This window comes from Moschus berezovskii, chromosome 1, assembly GCF_049115385.1.
Source record: "Moschus berezovskii isolate FMDL1 chromosome 1, NW_MosBer_1.0, whole genome shotgun sequence".
Taxonomy (NCBI): Eukaryota; Metazoa; Chordata; class Mammalia; order Artiodactyla; family Moschidae; genus Moschus; species Moschus berezovskii.
Genome location: NC_142460.1, coordinates 160,469,045 through 160,493,295, shown reverse-complemented (window position 1 = coordinate 160,493,295; position 24,251 = coordinate 160,469,045). Strand labels below are relative to the sequence as shown.

The 24,251-nt window shown below is 39.9% G+C and overlaps 2 protein-coding genes across 3 annotated transcripts in view; one reads left to right on the top strand and one right to left on the bottom strand.

Annotated features, from left to right (window-relative positions):
* ACAD11 (acyl-CoA dehydrogenase family member 11) overlaps nt 1-8,907 on the bottom strand; it is a 123,257-nt gene extending 114,350 nt beyond the window's left edge. Inside the window, exon 1 of the mRNA XM_055413627.2 lies at nt 8,432-8,907. Coding sequence (XP_055269602.1) covers nt 8,432-8,580 — 149 coding nt within the window. The 5' untranslated portion in view covers nt 8,581-8,907. The remainder of the gene's footprint in view (nt 1-8,431) is intronic.
* Nucleotides 8,908-9,057: 150 nt separating this feature from the next.
* Nucleotides 9,058-24,251, top strand: part of UBA5 (ubiquitin like modifier activating enzyme 5) — a 30,726-nt gene continuing 15,532 nt past the window's right edge. The window contains exons 1-7 of one of the 2 annotated variants that reach the window (XM_055413650.2): nt 9,058-9,242; nt 15,716-15,761; nt 15,877-15,966; nt 19,051-19,160; nt 21,805-21,891; nt 22,534-22,618; nt 24,146-24,250. In XM_055413650.2, the coding sequence (XP_055269625.1) occupies nt 15,723-15,761; nt 15,877-15,966; nt 19,051-19,160; nt 21,805-21,891; nt 22,534-22,618; nt 24,146-24,250 (516 nt within the window). In that variant the 5' untranslated portion in view covers nt 9,058-9,242; nt 15,716-15,722. Of the gene's footprint in view, nt 9,535-15,715; nt 15,762-15,876; nt 15,967-19,050; nt 19,161-21,804; nt 21,892-22,533; nt 22,619-24,145; nt 24,251 lie in introns of both variants that reach the window. The other variant, XM_055413640.2, reaches the window with a different exon arrangement.

Here is a 24,251-nt window from a genome sequence, read left to right as displayed (position 1 = left end):
TCGTTCAGTTGCACAGTCATGTCTGACTGCGAACCCACGGACTGCAGCACACCAGGCTTCCCTGTCTTTCAACATCTTCCAGAGCTTGCTCAAACTCATGTCCATTGAGTTGCTGATGGTATCCAACCATCTCGTTCTCTGTCGTCCTCCTCTCCTCCTGACTTCAATCTTTCCCAGCATCATGGTTTTCTAATAAGCTGGCTCTTTGTATCAATTGTCCAAAACTCTACCCTCATCCTAATTATTAATGGCATCAAAATCCATAAAGATGTTCGTTCTTAGGCCTACCAGTTCCTTGAATTCTCACCTCCAGTGATTATGCCACCTGTCACTCATTCTATGGGACACACTGTGGTGGTGGTAAGTCACTTCAGTCATGTGTGACTCTTTGCGACCCTACAGACTGTAGACCTCCAGGATCCTCGGTCCATGGGACTCTCCAGGCAAAAATACTGGAGTGGGTTGTCATGTCCTCCTCCAGGGTATCTTCTTGACCCAGGGATCAAACCAGCATCTCTGATGCCTCCTGCATTGGCAGGCGGGTTCTTTACTACTAGTACCACCTGGAAAGCCCTGGGACACACCTTATATCTTATCAGTATCAACAACTCAAGCATGGCATTATCCTATATTTTAAGCATTTCTAACTCTGATCATAACCTCTTTTCACTCACACACCTAAGACCTCAATTTCAACAATTCTTTGATGCCTGGACCTACCTACCAACCATTAATCATACTACCTTTTCATGGCCTTCAGTTCCCCCTTTCCCCATGATATCCATCCTTAACTAGCTTAAATTCGATGATCAGTTACATAACTATTCCCCTGAATACATCTTTAATAAACTTGCCCTCTCTTACCTAATGTTATTTGCTTGGAGTCCCCCATCCTGGTTAAATCCAACTGCTTGCTTGCATGCATATAACTGAATGTAGTCAGAGAAAGAAACACACAGCCATAATTATTGCTTAGGTTAGGTCCACTTGAAGCAGATCCTGAGACATCTGTGTGCAAGTGACTCAGGAAGCAAAGGCTTAGGAAACCAATAAGGAATTGAGAGAAGCAGGTCAGAGAAGAGGAGAACGTTAAGCAAAATCGTGATCTGAGACAAAGTTCCTTAGAGGGTAACTTCAGCTTGATTTCACGATAAAAAGGGGACTCTACGGTGTAAGGTACACCTGAGAGCTGTCTTATCTCTAAAGCAAAAATAGTCGGAATTTCATACTCCTGAACCGAACAGCCATCTTGGGCACTACAACATTCAGGGCAAAAGAGTCTCCAGAAGGCAGGGACAGTCTGTAAAAGAGCCGTTATGTGCTGGCTACTGGTGGCAGAAGCCACCAAACCAGGGTATACATGGAAACAGTAAAATCCAAGAGGATCTGGGCAAAGGATCACTAATACCTACTAAAATAACTACTCTTACTTCAAATTCATGACTATGAACCTAAAAGTGAACCAAGCTGCAATCATAATATACTTCCTTAGTCCCTTCATTCATTTCCTATGCTCTTAGATGACTGTTTCACAATTCCTCCTCTTCCTTCAAACCTCCAACACTTTCTTCCACCATCTTCACTCAGCTGATTACCTAGCTTCATATTTCACAGAGAAAATGTGAACAATCAGGTGAGAACTTCCACAAGGATAAACTACCATTTCTATGGCACAGAAGCATCTATATCCATATACTCTCTCTTCCCTGCAGAGTCTGTAGGAGAATGTCTACATTTTTTTCGAAGGACAATTCCTCTCTTATGAATTAGATCCCATTCTACTCTTGTCTACTCAAGGACTTCATTCTAACCTTCTCTCTTGCACAGATTTTTCGTTCTGTTTTGGATCACTGCCATCAGCATACAAACATGCTGCCTTTTTCTTTTTCTGAAGACTTCTCTTGACCCCACTTCCCCTATACATAAAACATTTCAGTTCAGTTCATTTCAGTCGCTCAGTTGTGTCCGACTCTTTGTGACCCCATGAATCGCAGCCCTGGGTGTTCATTGGAAGGACTGATGCTGAAGCTGAAACTCCAATACTTTGGCCACCTCATGCGACATGTTGACTCACTGGAAAAGAGTCTGATGCTAGGAGGGATTGGGGGTGGGAGGAGACGGGGACGACAGAGAATGAGATGGCTGGATGGCATCACCGACTTGATGGACATGAGTTTGAGTGAACTCCGGGAGTTGGTGATGGACAGGGAGGCCTGGCGTGCTGTGATTCATGGGGTCGCAGAGTCGGACACGACTGAGCGACTGAACTGAACTGAACTGAATCGCAGCACGCCAGGCCTCCCTGTCCATCACCAACTCCTGGAGTTTACTCAAACTCATGTGCATCGAGTCGGTGATGCCATCCAACCATCTCATCTTCTGTTGTCCCCTTCTCCTCCTGCCGCCAATCATGAGTCAACTCATCACATGAGGTGGCCAAAGGATTGGAGTTTCAGCTTCAACATCAGTCCTTCCTATGAACACCCAGGACTGATCTCCTTTAGGATGTACTGGTTGGATCTCCTTGCAGTCCAAGGGACACTCAAGAGTCTTCTCCAACACCACAGTTCAAAAGTGTCAATTCTTCGGCGCTCAGCTTCCTTCACAGTCCAACTATCACATCCACACATGACCACTGGAAAAACCATAGCCTTGACTAGACAGAACTTTGTTGGCAAAGTAATGTCTCTGCTTTTTAATATGCTATCCAGGTTGGTCATAACTTTCCTTCCAAGGAGTAAGCATCTTTAAATTTTATGGCTGCAATCACCATCTGCAGTGATTTTGGAGCCCCCCAAAATATAAAACATTTATTCCCCCCTGTAGAGCAAGGAGTATAAACTCAAAATCTTTACACTGTTTGCTCCAATTCCTCCTCTCCTATTTTCTCATGAACCCATTTCAATCAAACTTTCATTCCTATCTTTCCAGTGAAGTGACTTTTTTCAAGGTCATTAGTACTGCTATGGTATCAGATCATGGTTTCCCCGTCTTGGGCCATCCCTTTTGAGACTCTGTTGTATGTTCCTCCTTAATTCTTCAATTCTTAATACTGGGATTTCTGGGAATAAGTTCATAGACCTTCTCCTTATGTAGACGCATCATTTAGGTAAGCTTTATGATCTCATGGCTTTAAATACCTTCTCTATCTCAGTGACTTCCAAATGTATGTGACTAGTTTAGATCTCTGCTCTGACCTCTTGATTCATATATCTGCCTGCTTACTATTACATACCCACTCCCATGCCTAAAACGCATCTTGAAACTCAACATTCCAAAACCAAGATCCTGGTATTTCCTTTCCAACCTGATTGTCTACAGTCATCTCTACTTCATTGCATGATAAATCCATCCTTCCAGTTGCCAAGACAAAAATGGAATACTGTTGGTTTCCTCTTCTTTTTCTTTCATATCCCATATCTGATCCCTTATAAATCCTCCAAAATAAATCCAGAATATGACCCCTTTGCACCTATCCTACACCACCACCCTGGTCCATACCACTAATTCCTCTCTACTGGGTCATCACAATACACTTCAAATTGGCCTCCTTTTGTCTGCCTCCTTCAGTCAAACATAATAGGCAAACAGATTCTGCTTAAATAGGCAAAGAGATTCTATTTTAAAAAAACAAATCACTTCTTTCCTCTGCCCCAAATCCCTGATCTCTCACCATCTCAGCTAACTTCGTGTGCTAAGTCACTCAGTCATGTCTGACTCCTTGTGACCCTTGGAACTGTAGCCCATCAGGCTACTCTGTCCATGGGATTTTCCAGGCAAGAATACTGATGCGTGTTGTCATTTCCTTTTCCAGGGGATCTCCCTGACTCAGGGATCGCTGGCGTCTCTTACATCTCCTGTGCTGGAAGGTAGGTTCTTTACCATTAGCACCACGTGGGAAGAGTGTCAGCTAGAATAAAGGCCAAAGCCCTTGTAAGAGCCAACAAGACTTCTCTTGCCCTTGTTATGCAACTCCAGGCACACTGGCTTGTATTCTTTCCACCCACTGGGCACACTCCCCCTTCAAAGTCCCTGCTTTTCCCTCTGTCTGAAATACTTTTTCCCCAGATAGCTACAAGGCTTATATCCCTCTCTCTCCTTGCTGAATGCCACCTTCTCACTGAGGCCTTTCTGCTTCCCCCTCCTTAACATTTCTTATTCTTTGTTTCTCTCCGTAATACACATCACTTTCTCATACACTATAATGTTTAGAAAGTGATTTTATTTATCGTCTGTCTTCTCCAGATAGAATGCAGGTTCCAAAAAGGCTGGATCTTTTTTTGTTGTTGTTAAATTCCCAGTGATTGAAGCAGTGCCAGGCACATAATATACACATACCTGGAAATCATAGGGTTTGTTGTATCAAGTTATACAACATCTTCATTATTGTTTAAGTCAAAATATTTTTATTTCTAATATGATTTAAATTTTGCTAATTCTAAAAATAAATTTTGCATAGGTAAAAAATAATATTTAAAAGAACAGTAACACAACAAATACCAGTGTTCTCACTACACAGTTTAAGAAAGAAAAAAATACCATCTCTAAAGCCCTCTGTGTATCCTTCCCTTCATTTTTTATTTTTGCTTTTTGTCATGGCTTACAAGATCTTAGTTCCCCAAACAGGGATCAAACCTGGGCCACCTCAGTGAGAGCATTAAGTCCTAACCACTGGACCACCAAAGAATTCCCTGTCTCTCTCTCTTCAGGGTAACTACCTTCTTGATTTTTACATTTATCATTCCCTTGCAGTTTATCCCTTAAACAATATACTGTTTATTTGTACAGTTTTTATTTCTGTGTTGTTGTACATAACTGCAGGTGAATAATTTTCACAGCTGTATGGTGTTTATGTGAATATACTATAATTTATTAATCCATCCTTTAATTGATGAATGTTGTTTTATTACTGCATTTTTACTATTACAAACAGTACAAAGATTTTTGTAGATTATCTCCTGATACCCTAGTACAAGAATTCCTTCAGTTCAGTTCAGTTCAGTCGCCTAGTTGTGTCCGACTCTTTGCAACCCCATGAACCACAGCACGCCAGGCCTCCCTGTCCATCACCAATTCCCGGAGTACACTCAAACTCACGTCCATTGACTCGGTGATGCTATTCAGCCATCTCATTCTCTGTCGTCCCCGTCTCCTCCTACCCTGAATCCCTCCTAACATCAGACTCTGTTCCAGTGAGTCAACTCGTCGCATGAGGTGGCCAAAGTATTGGAGTTTCAGCTTTAGCATAAGTCCTTCCAATGAACACCCAGGATTGATCTCCTTTATAATGGACTGGTTGGATTAGGAGTATACAACTAGGAATAGAAATGCTTTGTCACACAGCTTCCCATTTCATCATTACAAGATTGTGCCAAATTGTTTTCCAAGGTTGTTGTGTTGTTGTTCAGTCAATAAATCATGTCTCTTTGTGACTCTATGTACTGCAGCTTGCCAGGCTTCACTGTCCTTCACTATTTCCCTAAGTTTGCCCAAACTCATGTTCGTTGAGTCAGTGATGCCATCCAATCATCTCAACCTCCGTAGACCCCTTCTTCCCCTGCCGTCAATCTTTCCCAGCATCAGGGTGCCACCCTCACCAATAGTGGATGAGTCCCCGTTATCTCATATCCTACTTGATATTATCAGATTTTTTTAAGTCAAAAATTATGCTATGAGATGGTATCCTGTCATTTTAATTTGCATTTTTCCCAATTATTACAGTGTAATGAGGCTGAGTGTCTTCAAGTCTTTTGCCCATTTTTCTGTTGAGCTGTTGCAGTTCTCCATATGTTCTGGAGGTTACTCTTATCCATTCTATACACTGAAAATATTTTCATCTATAATTTCATTTTAAGGATTCTTCCAATCATTTCCTTCACAGTTTGTGCTTTTGTCTTTTTAAAGACTTTATTCTCTACTCCACAGTCTACAGAGCTTCTATATGTCTTCCAAATGTTTACAGTTTAAGAGATTTTTTTTATTATTTATTTTTTAACTGTGGTGGGTCTTTGCTGCCACACATGGGCTTTCTCTAGTTGTGGCGAGCAGGAGGCTACTCTTTATTGCAGGCTCAGTAGTTGTGGCTCCTGGCTGTTGCTCTGAGGCATGTGGGAACTTCCTGCCCCAGGGATTGAACCAGTGTCCCTTGCACTGTAACATGGATTCTTAACCACTGGACCACCAGGGAAGTCCCCAACTGTTTATAGTTTTGACTTTACCATTCTTCTGTAATTGACCTGGAACTGTGTGAGGTAGAGTAAGGAAAGGGTCTAATTTCAATATTTTTTCATATACATAATAATTATCCCTGTATAATTTACTGAAAAATCTCTTCTCCCTCCAACTCTCCAAAGACTGATTCTTAGTACCAGCACTGTCATATATCAAAGTTCTATACTTGTGTGGGTCTTTTTGTGGATTCTCTCTTCTGTTTTATTGATTTGTCTATCTCTGTGAAAAAATAAGCCATCTTAATTCACATTTCCCACTTTGTTCTTCCTCATGAGTGTTTCCCTTTATTTTTAGCCCTTCGCTCTTGCACATAAAATTTAGGAGTAATTTTTCAAATTAGGGGAAAAATTAAGACTGTGTCATTGCACTGAATCTATACATCAATTGGAAAAAAAAAAGAGAAACATACAATTTTGAATTCTCTTATTCATGAACATGGCATCTTTCATTGTATTTAGTTCTACGGTTCTAATAGTTTTGTAATTTCCTCTACAAAGGTCTTGCAAATACTTTATTAATGTTTGAGAAAATTTTATTTCTGATGCTCTTATTAATTTCATCTTTCTGAAATTTATATCTTTACATTTTTGTTGCTAAAGTTGAGAAATTTAACTGACTTTTGCATACTGAACTTTGATAAGCTCCATTATTTTCTGTAGATTATTGGCTCTTTAACCTGTATATCAGCATTCATTAGCTATCCTCTGTTGATTTCTATACTTTTGGCATTTATATTCTGAATTTTTTTTTTAAGAATGACATTTTTGAATTTTTGAAATTTCTTTTGTGGCCTAACATGTCTTCAATTTTTATAAACTTTTCAATGTGTCCTGGAAATAAATATGTATTCTCTGTGGGAATGGTTCTACACTATCTATCTAACTAGTTCTATACTAGTTTTTCCATTTATCAAGCACAATTCTGATTTAACATTCAACTTAATTCAGAGTTAACTGTCAGAGAATTCTCAAACAACCCTAGAAGTTAAATATTATCTCCACTTTGCCAAAGGAGGATTCAATGCTCAAGAGTTAAATAACTTGTCCAGATTGCCATAGCCAATTTGAACTTTGATCTATTAGTTTGTTTACAACACAAGGCTTCAAGCTAGAAACCTCTGCCATTTTTTATTACACCTGCTGCTTCATCCTATAATATCTATGTGACAGTGCCTTTTATTTTTTAATTGCTGTTTAATTTGGCCACTGCCTGGCCTCCAGCAGTGAAAGCACTGAGTCTTAACCACTGGACAGCCAGGGAATTCCACATGGTGCTTTTTAATTTTACACCATCAAACCCTCTCTGATCTATCACATTTTCACTATTTTTAATTTCTCTGAAATCAGTTGCCAAGGAATATAAACCCCTGTGATAAGGCCACTGGTAAACAGTGCTGTTACAACATTAAGCCCTTTCATCTATATTACTTCATTTATCAGGATTATACAGAGCAGGCAAGTATTTATTACAGGTTATGAAACTAGTTATCAAAGAGTTCATGTACCACAGTACTTAAATTTCCAGTCAGTAAGTGGCACACCTAATTCTTCTGGAAGCCAGGATTGCTTCTATAGTTCTGTGCTTATCAAGATGCTATTTTTAGAGCAAAATCTATTTGTAAATTACCTTCTATTATACAACAACATCAGACTAGAGGCAGATTCACTGTGGAGAACAGACAGTACTCTCAGGACCGCCATCTAGTTCCATTCCCCTATTTCAAAAAGAACTAAAACCCAAAGTGGTGCTATGATTTGCTAAATGGAATATCTAGGATAAAAATTAGGATCCCCAACTGGTACCATTAACTCAGCCTCTAAGAATATGGCCAAAGTGAATGGAATTACATCCGCTTCTCTGGGAAAAAACGGTTATAAAACAAAGGTTGAGCGAACGGCCTCTATACATCTCACAGAGCTTCCAACCTTAACTGCCTCTGTGAATTCTCAAAGTATATAGCTGTTCACAAAGATTCCTTCTCATAGCTGGAATCTTGAACGTTATAGTGCTTCCATTACCGCCCTGGAATTGGAAATACTCAGAATGTAATGCGGGAGCCAGTGACAGCAGCTCCCGCCCGCAGAGTATGTCACTGCGGAGAAAGAAGCAAGGTGGAGGAAACCGGAAAACCACCCAGGGCCAGAGGAAGAAAAGCACAAGGTACAGGTTTGTTTCTGCTGGAGAAGGCTGGGGTAGATACCTGTATTGGGCAACCGTCAGCTTGGCCTCGGGCTCGGTCCCAAAGCCGGGCAAGTGCTGGTGTAGGTAGGCGTCCAGAAACCTGCAGTCGAACTTGTGCTGCGGCAGCACTTCGATAGTGTCGGGCTCGCGGGAGGCAGCGGTTTTCATGATCTACGCTGCCGCTTCGGACCACAGAGTCACAGAACCCACTACACTCCTGGGATTCGGTCAGTCTAGGAGAACCGCGTTCCACAGACAGGGGCGAGGCCGTGACGTCGGGGTGGAGGCGGGCCCGCGGCTCCAATCACACATCGCCAGGTGCCGCTAGCCGCTGTCTCCTGGACTGGGGCTCTACTCGGGAGATGCTAGAAGGGCCTTGTGTGTTCGAATTTAAAGTTTTCAGTCAGCCTCAGAGTTGGAGACCTCAATTCTAAAGAAAGCAAAGTCACGTTAGTCACAAGAGCATATTAGAACGCCGAGGCCTGGTCCGTCTCCAAATTGAAAGCACTGGCAGGCGGAAGACCTATCGGGTCCGGCGCAGAAAAGGGCCCGTCAAGACCTCGAGCCTAGGAATAAAAGATTCTGGAGTTTTTCCTGCCCGCCAGGTTGGAAAGGCAACATCATGCAGGCCGCTGGTTCTGGACACTTATGACCCGGGCCCTGGGACTCCCTGGACTCTTAGGCCCGGGCGAAGAGGGGAAGTAGGGGGATTTTATTTTTTTTTCCTGAGGCGGAGCGTTGACTGCAACGCACCGGAAGTGGCCCTCAGGGAGGCCCTCAGGAGCGGCCGAGACGTGTCGGTCCGGGACTCGCCGGGAGCGCTTCCCCAGGTTTGTGGGCTGGGAAAGCCGCAGCAAGGTGACTCGCCACATAACCCTCTCGGTCCTAGCAGGCCGGCAGCGTGGGGCGGCGACGACGGCGACGGCCGGGGCTGGGAGCGCTGGCGGCCGGGGTCCCAGCCATGGCCGAGTCTGTGGAACGGCTGCAGCAGCGGGTCGAAGAGCTAGAGCGAGAACTGGCCCAGGAGAGAAGTCGCCGCGCCCTGGGGGGCGGCGACGGAGGAGGCGGTCGGGCCCGCATTGAAAAGATGAGCTCCGAGGTGGTGGATTCCAACCCCTACAGGTGACCTGCGTGACGGGTCGGGGCCGGAAGAGGGGCGAGGTCACGGTCTCCAGGTGGTCAGAAGTGAGGCGCTTCCCGCCGCTGTCCAGCTGACAGCTCACACCTCCCTTTTCTTCTTCTAGGCTCTTATTTCCAAACGAGCAAGGTGGTCAAAAGGTGTTCTTTCTCCTTTTAAAAAAACTCAACTGAATCAGCCATATGGTGCTGCCCCTGTGCTTGCTGAGGACACGGATCCAGTTTCCTGCCGCCCCTGCCTCTTTTAGTCTTCCTCGCTCAGCATGAAACTGATAGTAGAAACTTTAAGACTAGGACACCAAATGTAAAACCTGCTAAGCTAAACTTGGGAGCTTCATAAAGTCTTCTGTGTTTCTTAAATTGGCGTGGTGGAAACAGATTAGCTCTAAAACCTTTGGACTTCACTAGTCCTGTCCGCACCTCTCCTTTCTTCATTTCCCAAGATTTTCTTAATTCAGCAACTTGAATATAGGGTAGTGGTTGAATGTTGGGTAGTGGTTGACAGTAAGGACCCTAGGCCTAGACTGGAGTCAGATCTTAGCAACTGAGTAACCGGGTAAGAAGGCAATGGCAAGCCACTCCAGTACTCTTGCCTAGAAAATCCCATGGACGGAGGAGCCTGGTGGGCTACAGTCCATGGGGTCGCTACTAGTCGGACACGACTGAGCGACTTCACTTTCACTTTTCACTTTCACACATTGGAGAAGGAAATGGCAACCCACTCCAGGGTTCTTGCCTGGAGAATCCCAGGGACGGGGGAGCCTGGTGGGCTGCCGTCTATGGGGTCGCACAGAGTCGGACACGACTGAAGCGGCTTAGAAGCAGCAGCAGCAGCAACCGGGTGAGAGTTCTGTACCTTCACTTTCTTGTTGCAGTATCTCTTTCTGTGGAGTTGTGAAGATTGAAAATACAAGTATATGTAAAGTTCTTAGAGTTTTTGATGCTAGGCATTGTAGTAACAGTTACTGAACTTTTCACCACCCGCTAAACACTTTGCATGCATTGTCACTTTTCCTCTTCACCGCAACCCTAGGAGATTGCTACTGTCATTTTACCCCCATTTTATAGGCGAGATAAATTAGGCTTAAGAGGGGTGCTATGACTGCCTCAGGCCATAGAGCTAACAGTAGGTAAAAAGGCTTGGAGTGCCATTAGGTTTGTTTTGCTCCAAAGTTCCCATGGAGCTGTCTCCCCAGTAAAAATAAATAAGCCATTAAGTAGTGTGACTAAAAACTGGACAGTTTTAGAGTAGGTGAAACAGGAAAGGTACTATTGGTGCTCTTTCCCTTCAAAGAGCAGAAATTTGGATTTTAAAGAAAGGTTTTGTTTATGACATAAAGCCTCAGTAAAAGTCTTAGGATGTATATATATATATATATATATATATATATATATAAAACTTCCCTGGTGGCTCAGATAAAGCAACTGCCTACAATGTGGGAGACCCGGGTTCAGTCCCTGGGTTGGGAAGATCTCCTGGAGAAGGAAATGGCAACCCACTCCAGTACAGTATTCATGCCTGGAAAATGCCATGGATGGAGGAGCCTGTAGGCTACGGCCCATGGGGTCACAAAGAGTCGGACACGACTGAGCAACTTCACTTCATATATATTGCAACATAAAATGCAGACCCAGTATTTAGGCACAAAGCTGTTAATTACAATATTATTTGTCATAGAAAACCTGACCAAAATTATAATTGTTGTATAATTACAGAAGAGTTTATTTTAACCAAATTAAATTAAATCATGCCAGATTCTTGCTTTTCTCTCATTTATCTTACTACATTAAAAAGTTTTTTTTTCAGTTTTGAGATATAATTGACGATAGTGCATGTATTTTACTTGACACATGTGAAAGGTTTAACATCTCATTAATCAGAATAAGTAGAAAATATTCCATTTGGCTTCTCTCCTGGCTCAGACGGTAAAGAATCTGCCTGCAATGCAGGAGACCCAGGTTTGATCCCTGTGTTGGGGGGAAGATCCCCTGGAAAAGGGAATGGCTACCCACTCCAGTATTCTTGCTTACAGAATTCCATGGACAGAAGACCTGGTGGAGTACAGTCCACGAGAGTCAGACATGACTGAGCGTTAGTCACTTTCATTCCATTTGGCATGCTTAAACATTTTTCAATTTTAAAAATGAAAATTTTGAAATGCTCCCTCTGAGGAAAGCAAAAGAATGTGAATCATATATTTAGAATCATCTTTCAGACATCATTTTAGTGTGAGACAATTCCTTGACATTATAATAACCACAAATCTTTCACTACTCAAATTTAAACATTTAGTATTTTATATCTTATTTGTACCATTTTTTCTTTATTAAAACTGCTACTTTGGAGATGGCAGTTGACACCCAAAGCTCTGTACTAGTACATGGAAATTTGATACGGTCAGCCTTATTTTTCGAATTGTACATTCAGCACATATTTAGTGAACACCTTTTCATTTTCAGACCTCCTGAATAATGTTATTTACCATTTATTATTTGCACAGACACTGGGAATACAAAGACATGGTCATTTCCCTCCAGAGGTTACCAGATAAGCGTGAGATACAAAGGTAAACTTGGGATTACAGTATAAGTGGTAAGAATTATGGTAAAGCACAGCACATGATTATCAGAAAAATATAGAGGGATTTGCAGGTGTTCTGTGTTATTTTAATTGCATTGAGTGACATTTTGAAATACAAATTTCCTGATCCTCAAAGACCTTTTGCTTTAATTTGGGAGATTTAATGATTGTAGAATAATGATCAACACAAGTAACTGTAAAATTGCATGGTAAGGAATATAATTAGAAGCATGTTAACTAAATGAAAAAGTGAACAGAGTCTTTAAAATTAGAAAACCTGGTTTTAAATACTAGCTCCAAAACCCGGCTCTGAATAATTGTTTGCCATTTAACTGATCTTGGGCAAGTTAATTAACCTGAATCTCCCCTCCCTTCCCCCATTTATAAAAGGAGGTTGTGATGCATTCTTTTTTTTTTTTTTTTCTTTTAAGGAAAAGAAACTTTATTTTAAAATTTCATTTTGAAGTTGCAGAGAATGAGACTATAATATAAGTATAAAGCTAGACAAATATTTCTATTTACTAGGATAGAAAGTCTGGTAAAAGACCCAAATACGGTCAGTTGATTTTTAACTAAGTTACCAAAGCAAGTTTTGGAGAGGATTGTTTTTGCAACAAGTGTTGCTGGACCAATTGGATGTTGTTGTTATTTAGTTGCTAAGTCCTGTCCAACTCTTTTGTGACCCATGGGACTGCCTGCCATGTTCCATGGACTTTCCCAGCAAGAATTCTTGAGTGGGTTGCCATTTCCTTCTCCAGCAATGCATTCTTCTCAGCGCTATTTATAAAGATTAAAGACAGCGTCAAGGTAAAGAGGCAGATTGATCACAGACATATATCACTGTCTACCCAGTCTCAATGAAATGAAAGTAAAGGAATAATTTTTAAAAAGGAATAAATTGCCACTGGGGGGAAAAATAGAGTTTCTGTTAATAATTGGGGGATGGGTGAGTCTCTGTACTTAAATGATTATAGTAAAACAGTTTTAGGAACTAGAAAGGGACAGATGACTGATAGATAATCCTGATTTAAAGGACCCAAGAAATTCACTCTAAAGCCTGCAACCCAGGTCATACAATAGAATTCTCTCAAAGCTCAAGAACAGGCATAGGTCTTTCAAGAAGGGCCTAAGGTAGGACTAAACGAGATGGCTGAAAATCTGTTGAAGCAACCCAAGTTCATTGTTTCACTTTGAGTAGCGAGGGAAATGCCTCTTCTGTGTCAGGAGAGACTACTAGAGATTTACTCATTTGAGAGTAAAATAGAGTATTTCTATTAATAATTAAAGCAAGTCTTCATGCTTGAAGGGAGGGAAGTAACTAAATGTTTACATTAGTGAATGCTAGGACTCCCAGCCTTGTTTCTCCATTTAACACCCTAAAACTGATCTTAAAGACTTTTCAGGCTGGAAATTGAAAGATTCTTCTCTGGGGAATCTGAGAGTGCCAAGAAGAAAGACTGAAAGACATTGACATTGTGGGTTTCTCAACTAAACAGCCCAACCAGATCACGCTATGCAGCTGCTGCTGCTAAGTCGCTTCAGTTGTGTCCGACTCTTTTCGACCCCATGGACTGCAGCCGGTACTGGAGTGGGGTGCCATTGCCTTCTCCAAGATCATGCTGTAGTGAAGCCCAAAGTCAAATAAGCAGTGCCCACATCCTTGCCTTTACTAGTGTCTGACTTTTAAATATGAGCAGAAAGAATGAGAGAAGTTCCTAATGTCAAAGGAAGAAAGCAAAATTAATAGACTATATAAGGGGAATGCAGCCCCAACATTATCATTAATATCTTCAGAAAGATATATGTATAAATGAAATAGGACAGAGTACGACAAAAAGAATCATTCTTGCAAATGGAGAGTGATAACAAAAGTGAAAAATCAATAAAAGAAAGTAGCATTGAAAGAAATCCAGTGAATAGCAGAAAACTAAATGGAAAATAGAGGAAAGACATTACAAGTAAAGGACTAGTCCAAGTGGTCCAACTTCCAAATAATAGGAGCTCCAGAAAGTTCATGAAAAACCAGCCAACCAAAGAAGTCACCACATTCTTCAAGGAAATTTTCCAGAACTTAAATACGTTTCTGATTTCTGGGAAAGAGTCCAGTAAGTACTCAGCACAATTGATGAGAATAGTTTCACTCTAAGGCACATTTTGAAGTTTCAGAAACTAGAAGTCATGTTAGAAATTTTGAAGGAAAATTGTTTCTAATGTAAAATTATATATCTAGTTAAACTATCAACTAAGAGTGTGTGTGTTTGTGTGTGTATAGGTATAGCTTTCAACAATTATATACCCTTCAGTTTGTCATTTTATATTTTTAAGAATAGAATTTTGGATAAAACGTTTTTAAGAAGTTTGGTAAAGAACATTTCAGACATACAGGTTCTCAAAATTTACCCTTTACAAAGCTTTGGGAAGATGTTCTTCCAACCATAACAAAAAGAAAGGCAATGCCAAAGAATGCTCAAACTACTGCACAATTGCACTCATCTCACACGCTAGTAAAGTCACGCTCAAAATTCTCCAAGCCAGGCTTCAGCTATATGTGAACCGTGAACTCCCAGATGTTCAAGCAGGTTTTAGGAAAGGCAGAGGCACCAGAGGTCAAATTGCCAACATCCGCTGGGTCATGGAGAAAGCAAGAGAGTTCCAGAAAAACATCTATTTCTGCTTCATTGACTATGCCAAAGCCTTTGACTGTGTGGATCACAATAAACTGTGGAACATTCTGAAAGAGATGGGAATACTAGACCACCTGAGCTGCCTCTTGAGAAACCTGTATGCAGGTCAGGAAGCAACAGTCAGAACTGGCCATGGAACAACAGACTGGTTCCAAATAGGAAAAGGAGTACGTCAAGGCTGTATATTGTCACCCTGCTTATTTAACTTATATGCAGAATACATCATGAGGAACGCTGGGCTGGAAGAAGTAATCTACAGTAGAGGCTCTCAAACTTTAGTGTGCATCACAATCACTTGGAGAGCTTATTAAAACACAGATTGTTAGGCCTCACATCCAAAGTTAGATTGGCTTGGTGACCGAAGAAGCTAACAGACTAGCAGTAACTAGATATCTAAAGTACCTATTAGAGTCCTTGGAATAAAGGTGTTTACTGAAAGACTTACCATTGTGGGCAGAGGCAACAAGTGAATAGAATTTCAGTCATGAGGTTATTCTAATGTTAAATCTGAATCAAACATTAAATATTTACATAAACTAACAAGCATGGGAAAATGCTGAAATTTCACTTTGACCCATTCTCATCTGGAAACTTAACATTTGAGTCAGTAGGCCTCAATCTTGAAGGCACATCAGAATGTATGAGGAACTTTAAAAAAAAAATCTTATTGCACAGGCTCTGTCTTGGAGGATGTTTGGGCATCCGTGCTTTTTAAAATTGCTGAGGTGATTTAGTTTCATCTGGTAAAAATTAACTGAAAGATTTCTCCTCCCACCCCCACTCCCCCTCACTGTTCTTTCTCTTACAGTTTATTTTCTGTGATGATGTATGTTTACCTATGTCACTATTAATTAAAAGACTGTAAACTTTAAAACTTTTTTTTTTTTCTTTTTTTTTTAAGCCGCCTGATGGCTTTGAAACGAATGGGAATTGTGAGCGACTATGAGGTATGATAAACTGTTCCAAATTTTTGAAGATGATTTCAGTAAATGAAAATAATTTTCAATGACATTTTCAGTGAAGAATTATTAACCAACACATATATAATTTTGCATTTTACAGAAAATCCGTACCTTTACTGTAGCAATAGTAGGTGTTGGTGGAGTTGGCAGTGTGACTGCTGAAATGCTGACACGATGTGGCATTGGTAAGGTAAAAGCATTTCTCATTTTCTGTCGTATTCGGAACCCATTCACTTGTGGAGTAAATAAGGTACAAATTAGTATTTTTTTTTCTCCTTACTAATGGCATATTGATTTGTGGTGTATTCATTCAGATTTTTTTTTCTACCCCAGTTAAGACATAAACCCGCCCAAGAGGAAACTAATATTGCTGCTGATTAAATAAGGACTATCTGATTGTGTTCAGGAACTTTTTTGTTTGGGATAGTGTATAAACAATTTGGACTTAAGTGTTTTAATTAAAGAAGCTTAGGCAAGAAGGCTGTTAAATTGAAAAAGTGTGTAGTGAAACACTGAAACATCCCCCCAATTTTTTTTTAAAACCTTGTTTTATACAAGACAAACTAGAAAACATGTGCCTTTCTTACTCTTGAAATTGAACTGCTGAGTGCTCCAGATTTTTTTTTTTGAGTTTCATCTGAGAGTTTATGCTGATGATGGTGATGGCAATTGTTGGGGACCTTTGACATCTGAGAGTGTGGTAGGGTGTCTTCAGTTGCAAGTAACTGAAAACCTAACCCAAGTGGGCTTAGCTAGAAAGCATGTGCCTTTCTTACTCTTGAAATTGAACTGCTGAATGCTCCAGATTTTTTTTAACCCAGGCATTTTTTTTTTTCTCCTAAATTTTCTTGGTCATGCCCTGTGAGGCTTGTGAGATCTTAGTTCCCTTGCCGTGGATTAAACTCTGAGGCCATGGCAGTGAAAGCACCAGGTCCTAACCACTGGAGCACCAGGAAGTTCCATACTTGTTTCTAAAATTGATTTAGATTGTGATTGTGAGGAGGAAGGAGAAGTTGACTTTATACCGGAAATCAGTGTACCAGTCTTATATTTATAAATCTAAAGTCCATGATGTTAGATAGATAGTGGCTGAATATAAAAGTTTTCCACAATTATATATCATTTTGATAAACTTTGTGGGAAAATGCTTGCTTTATCAATGCTCTTTAATATATTGGTCCATTCCATGCCCCAGATTCTTAAAGTGGTTTCAAAATTGGCACTTATTTATCAGTATAGAAAAGACAATACCAAAGTACTAAAAATGTTTATTAACATTTTAATATCTTACAAGAAGTTTATAAATGCCTGTCAACAATTGCTTATAGCTGACATGCCCTGGTGATTGACCAAGGGTGGTAGAGATCATGAAGATCTGTGGGTCTTTGGTTTGAGTGTGCACTGGAGTCACTTGGAAGGCTTATTAAAAAATAGATTGCTGAACTCTAACCCAGTGGTTTTGATTCTGTAGGTTTCAGATGGACCTGAGAATTTCTAACAAGTTCCCAGGTGGCTCTGATGATATTCCAGGGACTATGCTTTAAGAACTGCTTATTCAGTCTGGTCCCAGCATCACCTGGGAGCTTGTTAGAAACAAAGATTCCCAGGTCCCACTCAAGACTGGCTGAATCAGAATCTGTATTTTAACACAAACTCCAGATCATATTGCTGTAGTTAGAATCACCTGGGATGTTCAAAAAAAATTCTTATGTCCAGACTGCACCCCATAATAGGTAATCAGAACCTCTGGGAATAAGACCCACACATCTGTATTTTTAAATACAGTGATTCCAAGTGCATTAAAGTTTGTAAGCTAAGAATCTGCATAGGTAAGTTTCAGAACTCTTCAATGTATAAAACAGAGAAACAGGAAGCTATTTCATGTGGTTAAGTAGGGAAATGGAGGATTGGAGATCCAGAGGCCACGTCTTATCCTTGAAAATTTCCTGAGTTCCTGGGGTACCCTGGATAACCAGATCTAGATCAGCTGCCTTATTTTACAGATGAGGATACAGACCTAAACAGTTAAAGTGACTTACCCAGAATCAGAGCTAATTATTGACAGTTACAACTCACACCTTCTGTCCTCAAATTTAGGATTTCCTATAATTACTCATATAGCTGTGAGGCTGAAACTCAAACTTAATACTTGGCCTGACCTAATAAATATTGTTTGAATGAGCTTAAATAAACCAAATTTTGGAGAGACTAAGTAGGGTTAGAAATTTGTAGAGAATATAAGTGATGTCTTTTCTAGCAAGATACTAAGGGCTGGGTTAACTTTCTTTAGTTTTTGTATTGAGAAGAAGAACGTCCCATTTTTGTTTTTATTGTTAGATTTGGAACGCTGAGAATTGTATCACAAAGTCACAGAATTTTAGATAAAGAAGTGACTTTGGCAACTATAGCAAAGTATATCACTTTTACATTGCTTTGAATTATTTCATAGGTCTAGAGGCACAATTCTTTTTTTTTTTTTTTTTTTGCTTTTTTTCTTCACTCTGGAGAGATTGCATTGCTGTGCGTTCAAGTTCATTGATCCTCTTTTTCCCCTGCCATGTCTGATCTACTCTGAGTCTCATCCAATAAAAAATTAATTTTAGATACTCAAAAGAAAAGAAAGGACTTTGGATATCTTTGAGTTCAGCCTGCTCTTACTGATAGGAAATGGACCTTTTGGTCATTTTAAAATTGGGTGAACAAGTTTGACAAATGCTGTCATGCCTAAATATATAGCAGGAAATATAAATTAACTGGTTAATCATTCTGTTTGGAATAATGTTTGAGCCATGGCATGAGTATATTTAGTGCCATATTCATGAAAGGCATTGTATTATACCATGGTTTTAAGTTACAGCATTTTTTTTAATCTTATTTAAAATTTTCATTTATCTAATGGGTTGTTGGCTTTTGGCCAATAATTGGAATGAAGTAAGATTTTGGCACAGTTTGTAAAAATTGCCATGAAATGGAATGAACATTAATTTTTAAGCTAATCATTTAGAGGGGCAGTACAGCAGAGAATGCCTCAGTTTGAATCTCATGTTGGGCAGGTATCCTAGTTGTCTTACTTCTAAAATGAGGAGAGTACCTATATACTTACTGCATGTGATCCTTAAATGAGTTAATGTATGACATTTAGTTTTTCAAAGTTAGTTAATATTATTACTGTTAAAGAGTTAAACCCATCAGATTTTAACTAGCTGACTAGTTCATTATTTTTATTTTCTTTATTGGTACACTTTTCATCAGATTACCACTGTTTTCATTTTAGTTGCTACTCTTTGACTATGACAAGGTGGAACTGGCCAATATGAATAGACTTTTCTTCCAACCTCATCAAGCAGGATTAAGTAAAGTTCAAGCAGCAGAACATACTTTGAGGTAAATGGAATAGCAGTTGAAGGCAGTGAAATTGGTGAAATCTTCCTGTATGTATTCAGTCACTTAACTTATAAATGGAACTGAATTTTCCTCTATAAAACTGCAGGTTTCACTTATGCATAAAGATATGGGTTTTTCTCTATAAAGCTGCTGCTGCTGCTGCTAAGTCACTTCAGTCGTGTCCGACTCTGTGTGACCCCATAGATGGAAGCCCACCAGGCTCCCCCATCCCTGGGATTCTCCAGGCAAGAACACTGGAGTGGGTTGCCATTTCCTTCTCCAATGTGTGAAAGTGGAAAGTGAAAAGTGAAAGTGAAGTCGCTCAGTCGTGTCCGACCCTTAGCGACCCCACGGACTGCAGCCTACCAGGCTCCTCCATCCATGGGATTTTCTAGGCAAGAGTACTGGAGTGGCTTGCCATTGCCTTCTAGTAAATATTTTAGACCTTAAGGGCCATATGGTCTTTGTCAAAATGCTCAACTATAGAGTTGTATTAACTATAGGCAATATAAAAGTAAATGAGCAAAACTGTGCTCCAATAAAACTTTATTTATGGAGTCTAAAACTTAAATTTCTTATAATTTTCACATCATGAAATGTTGTTCTTTTGATTTTTTTATTTTCTTGAAGCCATTTAAAAATATAAAAACTACTCTTAGTTTGCAGACCTTACAAAAAAATGTAGCAACGTGGTAGTCAGATTTGGCCCAAGGGGCCTAGTTTGGCAGCTGTTACTCTTGGATGTTTCTTTATGGTCCTAAAAATTCTTGCACTGAATTGAATAAGAAGCAAAGAAGCTCTTTTGTTAGACTGAACTGTGTAGTTAACAGAGGTGATAAAAGCTTAATTCCCAGCACATCTCTGGATCACAATAAACTGTGGAAAATTCTTAAAGAGATGGGAATACCAGACCACCTGACCTGCCTCTTGAGAAACCTGTATGCAGGTCAGGAAGCAACAGTTAGAACTGGACATGGAACAACAGACTGGTTCCAAATACGAAAAGAAGTATGTCAAGGCTGTATATTGTCACCCTGCTTATTTAACTTATATGCAGAATACATCATGAGAAACACTGGGCTGGTAGAAGCACAAGCTGGAATCAAGATTGCCGGGAGAAATATCAATAACCTCAGATATGCAGATGACACCACCCTTATGGCAGAAAGTGAAGAGGAACTCAAAAGCCTCTTGATGAAAGTGAAAGAGGAGAGTGAAAAGGTTGGCTTGATTCAGAAAACAAAGATCATGGCATCTGGTCCCATCACTTCATGGGAAATAGAAAAACAGTGGAAACAGTGTCAGACTTTATTTTTTTGGGCTCCAAAATCACTGCAGATGCTGATTGCAGCCATGAAATTAAAAGACGCTTACTCCTTGGAAGGAAAGTTATGACCAACCTTGATAGTATATTAAAAAGCAGAGACATTACTTTGCCAACAAAGGTCCGTCTAGTCAAGGCTATGGTTTTTCCCGTAGTCATGTATGGATGTGAGAGTTGGACTGTGAAGAAAGCTGATCGCCGAAGAATTGATACTTTTGAACTGTGGTGCTGGAGAAGACTCTTGAGAGTCCCTTGGACTGCAAGGAGATCCCACCAGTCCATTCTAAAGGAGATCAATCCTGGGTGTTCATTGGAAGGACTGATGCTAAAGCTGAAACTCCAATACTTTGGCCACCTCATGCGACGAGTTGACTCACTGGAAAAGACTCTGATGCTGGGAAAAGTTGGGGGCCGGAGGAGAAGGGGACGACAGAGAATGAGATGGCTGAATGGCATCACCGACTCTGTGGACATGAGTTTGAGTGAACTCCGAGAGTTGGTGATGGACAGGGAGGCCTGGCGTGCTGTGATTCATGCTGTCGCGGAGAGTTGGACACGACTGAGCGACTGAACTGAACTCCTTGGAAGGAAGGTTATGACCAACCTAGACAGCATATTAAAATGCGGAGACATTACTTTGCCAACCAAGGTCAGTCTAATCAAGGCTATGGTATTTTCACTGGTCATGTGTGGACGTGACAGTTGGACTATAAAGAAAGCTGAGCGCCGAAGAATTGATGCTTTTGAACTGTGGTGTTGGAGAAGACTCTTGAGCATCCCTTGGACTGCAAGGAGATCCAACCAATCCATCCTGAAGGAGATCAGTCCTGGGTGTTCACTGGAAGGGCTGATGTTGAAGCTGAAACTCCAGTACTTTGGCCACCTGATGAGAAGAGCTAATTCATTGGAAAAGACCCCGATGCTGGGAAAGATTGAGGTCAGGAGGAGAAGGGGACAACAGAGGATGAGATGGTTGGATGGCATCACTGACTCAGTGGATATGGGTTTGGGTGGACTCCAGGAGTTGGTGATGGACAGGGAGGCCTGGCGTGCTGTGGTTCATGGGGTCACAAAGAGTTGGACACGACTCAGCGACTGAACTCTGGGAATAGTTTTGTAATCCTTCTGACACTACATGTTTTGAACTTGGTCCTTGCAGTCGGATGAAAGGTAGAAGAAGACTTTGGATTTTCTTTGAATTGCTTGAATTCCATATCTCTAATATCTTTTAAATGATCTTTAGCTCTTTTTAGTGCTTTTTCTTGCTTCCTTTTACTGTTCTACTTGTAGTTTTTATAATCATTCTCTTTTCCCCTTTAGGAACATTAATCCTGATGTTCTTTTTGAAGTACACAACTACAATATAACCACAGTAGAAAACTTTGAACATTTCATGAATAGAATAAGGTAAAATTTTATTTAGGAGTATTTTGCACAATGTCCATTTCACTTTCAGTGTTAGAAAATCTATCAGTTGAATGAGAAGGTTGATATATATTTTATTTTTTGAAATAGTCAATATTTTGTGTAATTTTTATATATGGGAGCTCAGTAAATAGTATATATGGTCCATAAAACAATAGTAACAACAAGATAAAAAATAAGCCTCAAAATATCTGTTTTTATAATGATATAGCAAGGGGTCCTCCATTATAAGTTCTGTGTTATAAGTTACATTTCTATCTGAAAGTGGTTTTCTGCAGTCCTAAACTATTGAAATTGTATTCAGTTAAATTTTATTACACTTACATTTGTGGTGAAACATGAATAAAAGTCTGTAAAAGCTGACAGAGAAATGGTAATCTTTGTGAACACAGTTTATATTTCTTGTACCCCTGTACATCTTTACAGTATAAGTCATACTGTGATACTATTTATATTATATTTATAACAATGAATACTTAATATATCCTGGGTCTTTAATATTAAATTCTATGCTACAGTTATGCTCAAAATTTACTGAGTGTGTTGCTAAATGTGTTGATTGAACAAATAAGATTGTATTTTGTGTCCTGAGTTTTTCCAATAAAGTTTATTTTCTTTGCCTAGTAATGGTGGATTAGAAGAAGGAAAACCTGTTGACTTAGTTCTTAGCTGTGTGGATAATTTTGAAGCTCGAATGACAATAAATACAGTGAGTAACTTTTGTGTTATACTCATGGGTTTACCTATTTAAGGTTGTTGCTGAACCAGGAAAAGACGCCAGGATTCTTGCTCTTGGCCAGGATTCTTGGTCATGGCCGGGATTCTTGGCCTCCGGAGGAGAAGAATTCATTCCGGGGCCAGAGACGAGGCTTGATCGCTCAGCGCTTTTGTGTAATAAAGTTTTATTAAAGTATAAGGGAGACAGAGAAAGCTTCTGACATAGACATCAGAAGGGGGCAGAAAGAATACCCCCCTGCTAGTCTTTAGCTGGATGTTATATAGCTACTAGCTGTCTGCTAATTAAAGAAAGGAAATGTCTCAAAACTCAGAGAATGGCACCAGGCCCCTCACCCACAAGATGCATTTTGAGATAATCTTGGCACCAGGTGAGTCATCCCAGGCCATGCAACGATTGACATGAATCTTGAAGATTCCCATACAAATATATAGTTTCATTAAGAGAACAATGTATAACGAACTGGTTTGTCAAGTCAGTTCTGAGCCTTTAGGCAAACCGACTTGAAGACAGTCTGGGGTAAATGCATAGTACATCAACATAGCTTAAGTCAAACATTTCCATAAGAAAAATGCATTGTTTAGCTCAAGGTTTGAGAATAGTTAAGTTCAGGTGGAACTAGGTGTCATTATGGACAGTATTTTAAGAGAAACCTCTTTTTAAATTTGTATAGAGAAGGGAAAAAATATATCACTAGTTTGTTTCCTCCTCCCTCATAAGAGAGAGATTAAAAATGTCTGACACTTGCAGCCTACCTCCTCTGTTTGGAGACCCCTGGCCTGCCTGCCTGTTAACCTCCTACTATTTTCCTGTGTATTCTATCAGTATATATTCCACATTCTGAAAGTAGTTCTGTATGTAAGCCCTTTGATATTCTTGATGTGATCTCATCCTATTTTTGAAATTTATTTTAAGGGGACCTGTCTAGCCTTGCTGGTAAGGTATATGTTTCAGTATCCTACTCTGTCTTAGGCCAGTAGAGGAAACTATTAAACAGCAGATAATTCTGATGTACAATTTTTTAAATAAATGAGTATCTTATAATACTGCCTTATTCTTGGTCAGCATTGGTTTTAACTTTTGTTACCTATAAGTAAATGTATAAATATGTATAAATAGCTTACACACATGATTTCTCAAAAATAAAACTGAATTCTTCTTTTGAATTATTGTATTTTCAACTTTGCAAATAACATTTTGCAGTTTCTTGTTGCTGAAATTATTTTAGAAAAGTGAAGTTTTACATTAATAAGAAATCCAGTACGCTTTGGTTCAGGTTAGTTAGGTATTTATTGACTGCTTACCTGAATGCTATTGGTTACTTTTCCAAGGAGAGTGTCAATTGCTAAGGAATTTCATTATTTACAGTTTTCTTGTTTCTTAAAATTTATTTTTAAAAACTCTTTGTAATTCAGTTAAACTCCAGTTTTTCATGAGAAAAACTTATGGTAAATTACTTTTTTTTTTTAATGTTCTTATTTTTCACTCTTTTCTATTAAGGCTTGTAATGAGCTTGGACAAACATGGATGGAGTCTGGGGTCAGTGAAAATGCAGTTTCAGGGCATATACAGCTCATAATTCCTGGAGAGTCTGCTTGTTTTGCGG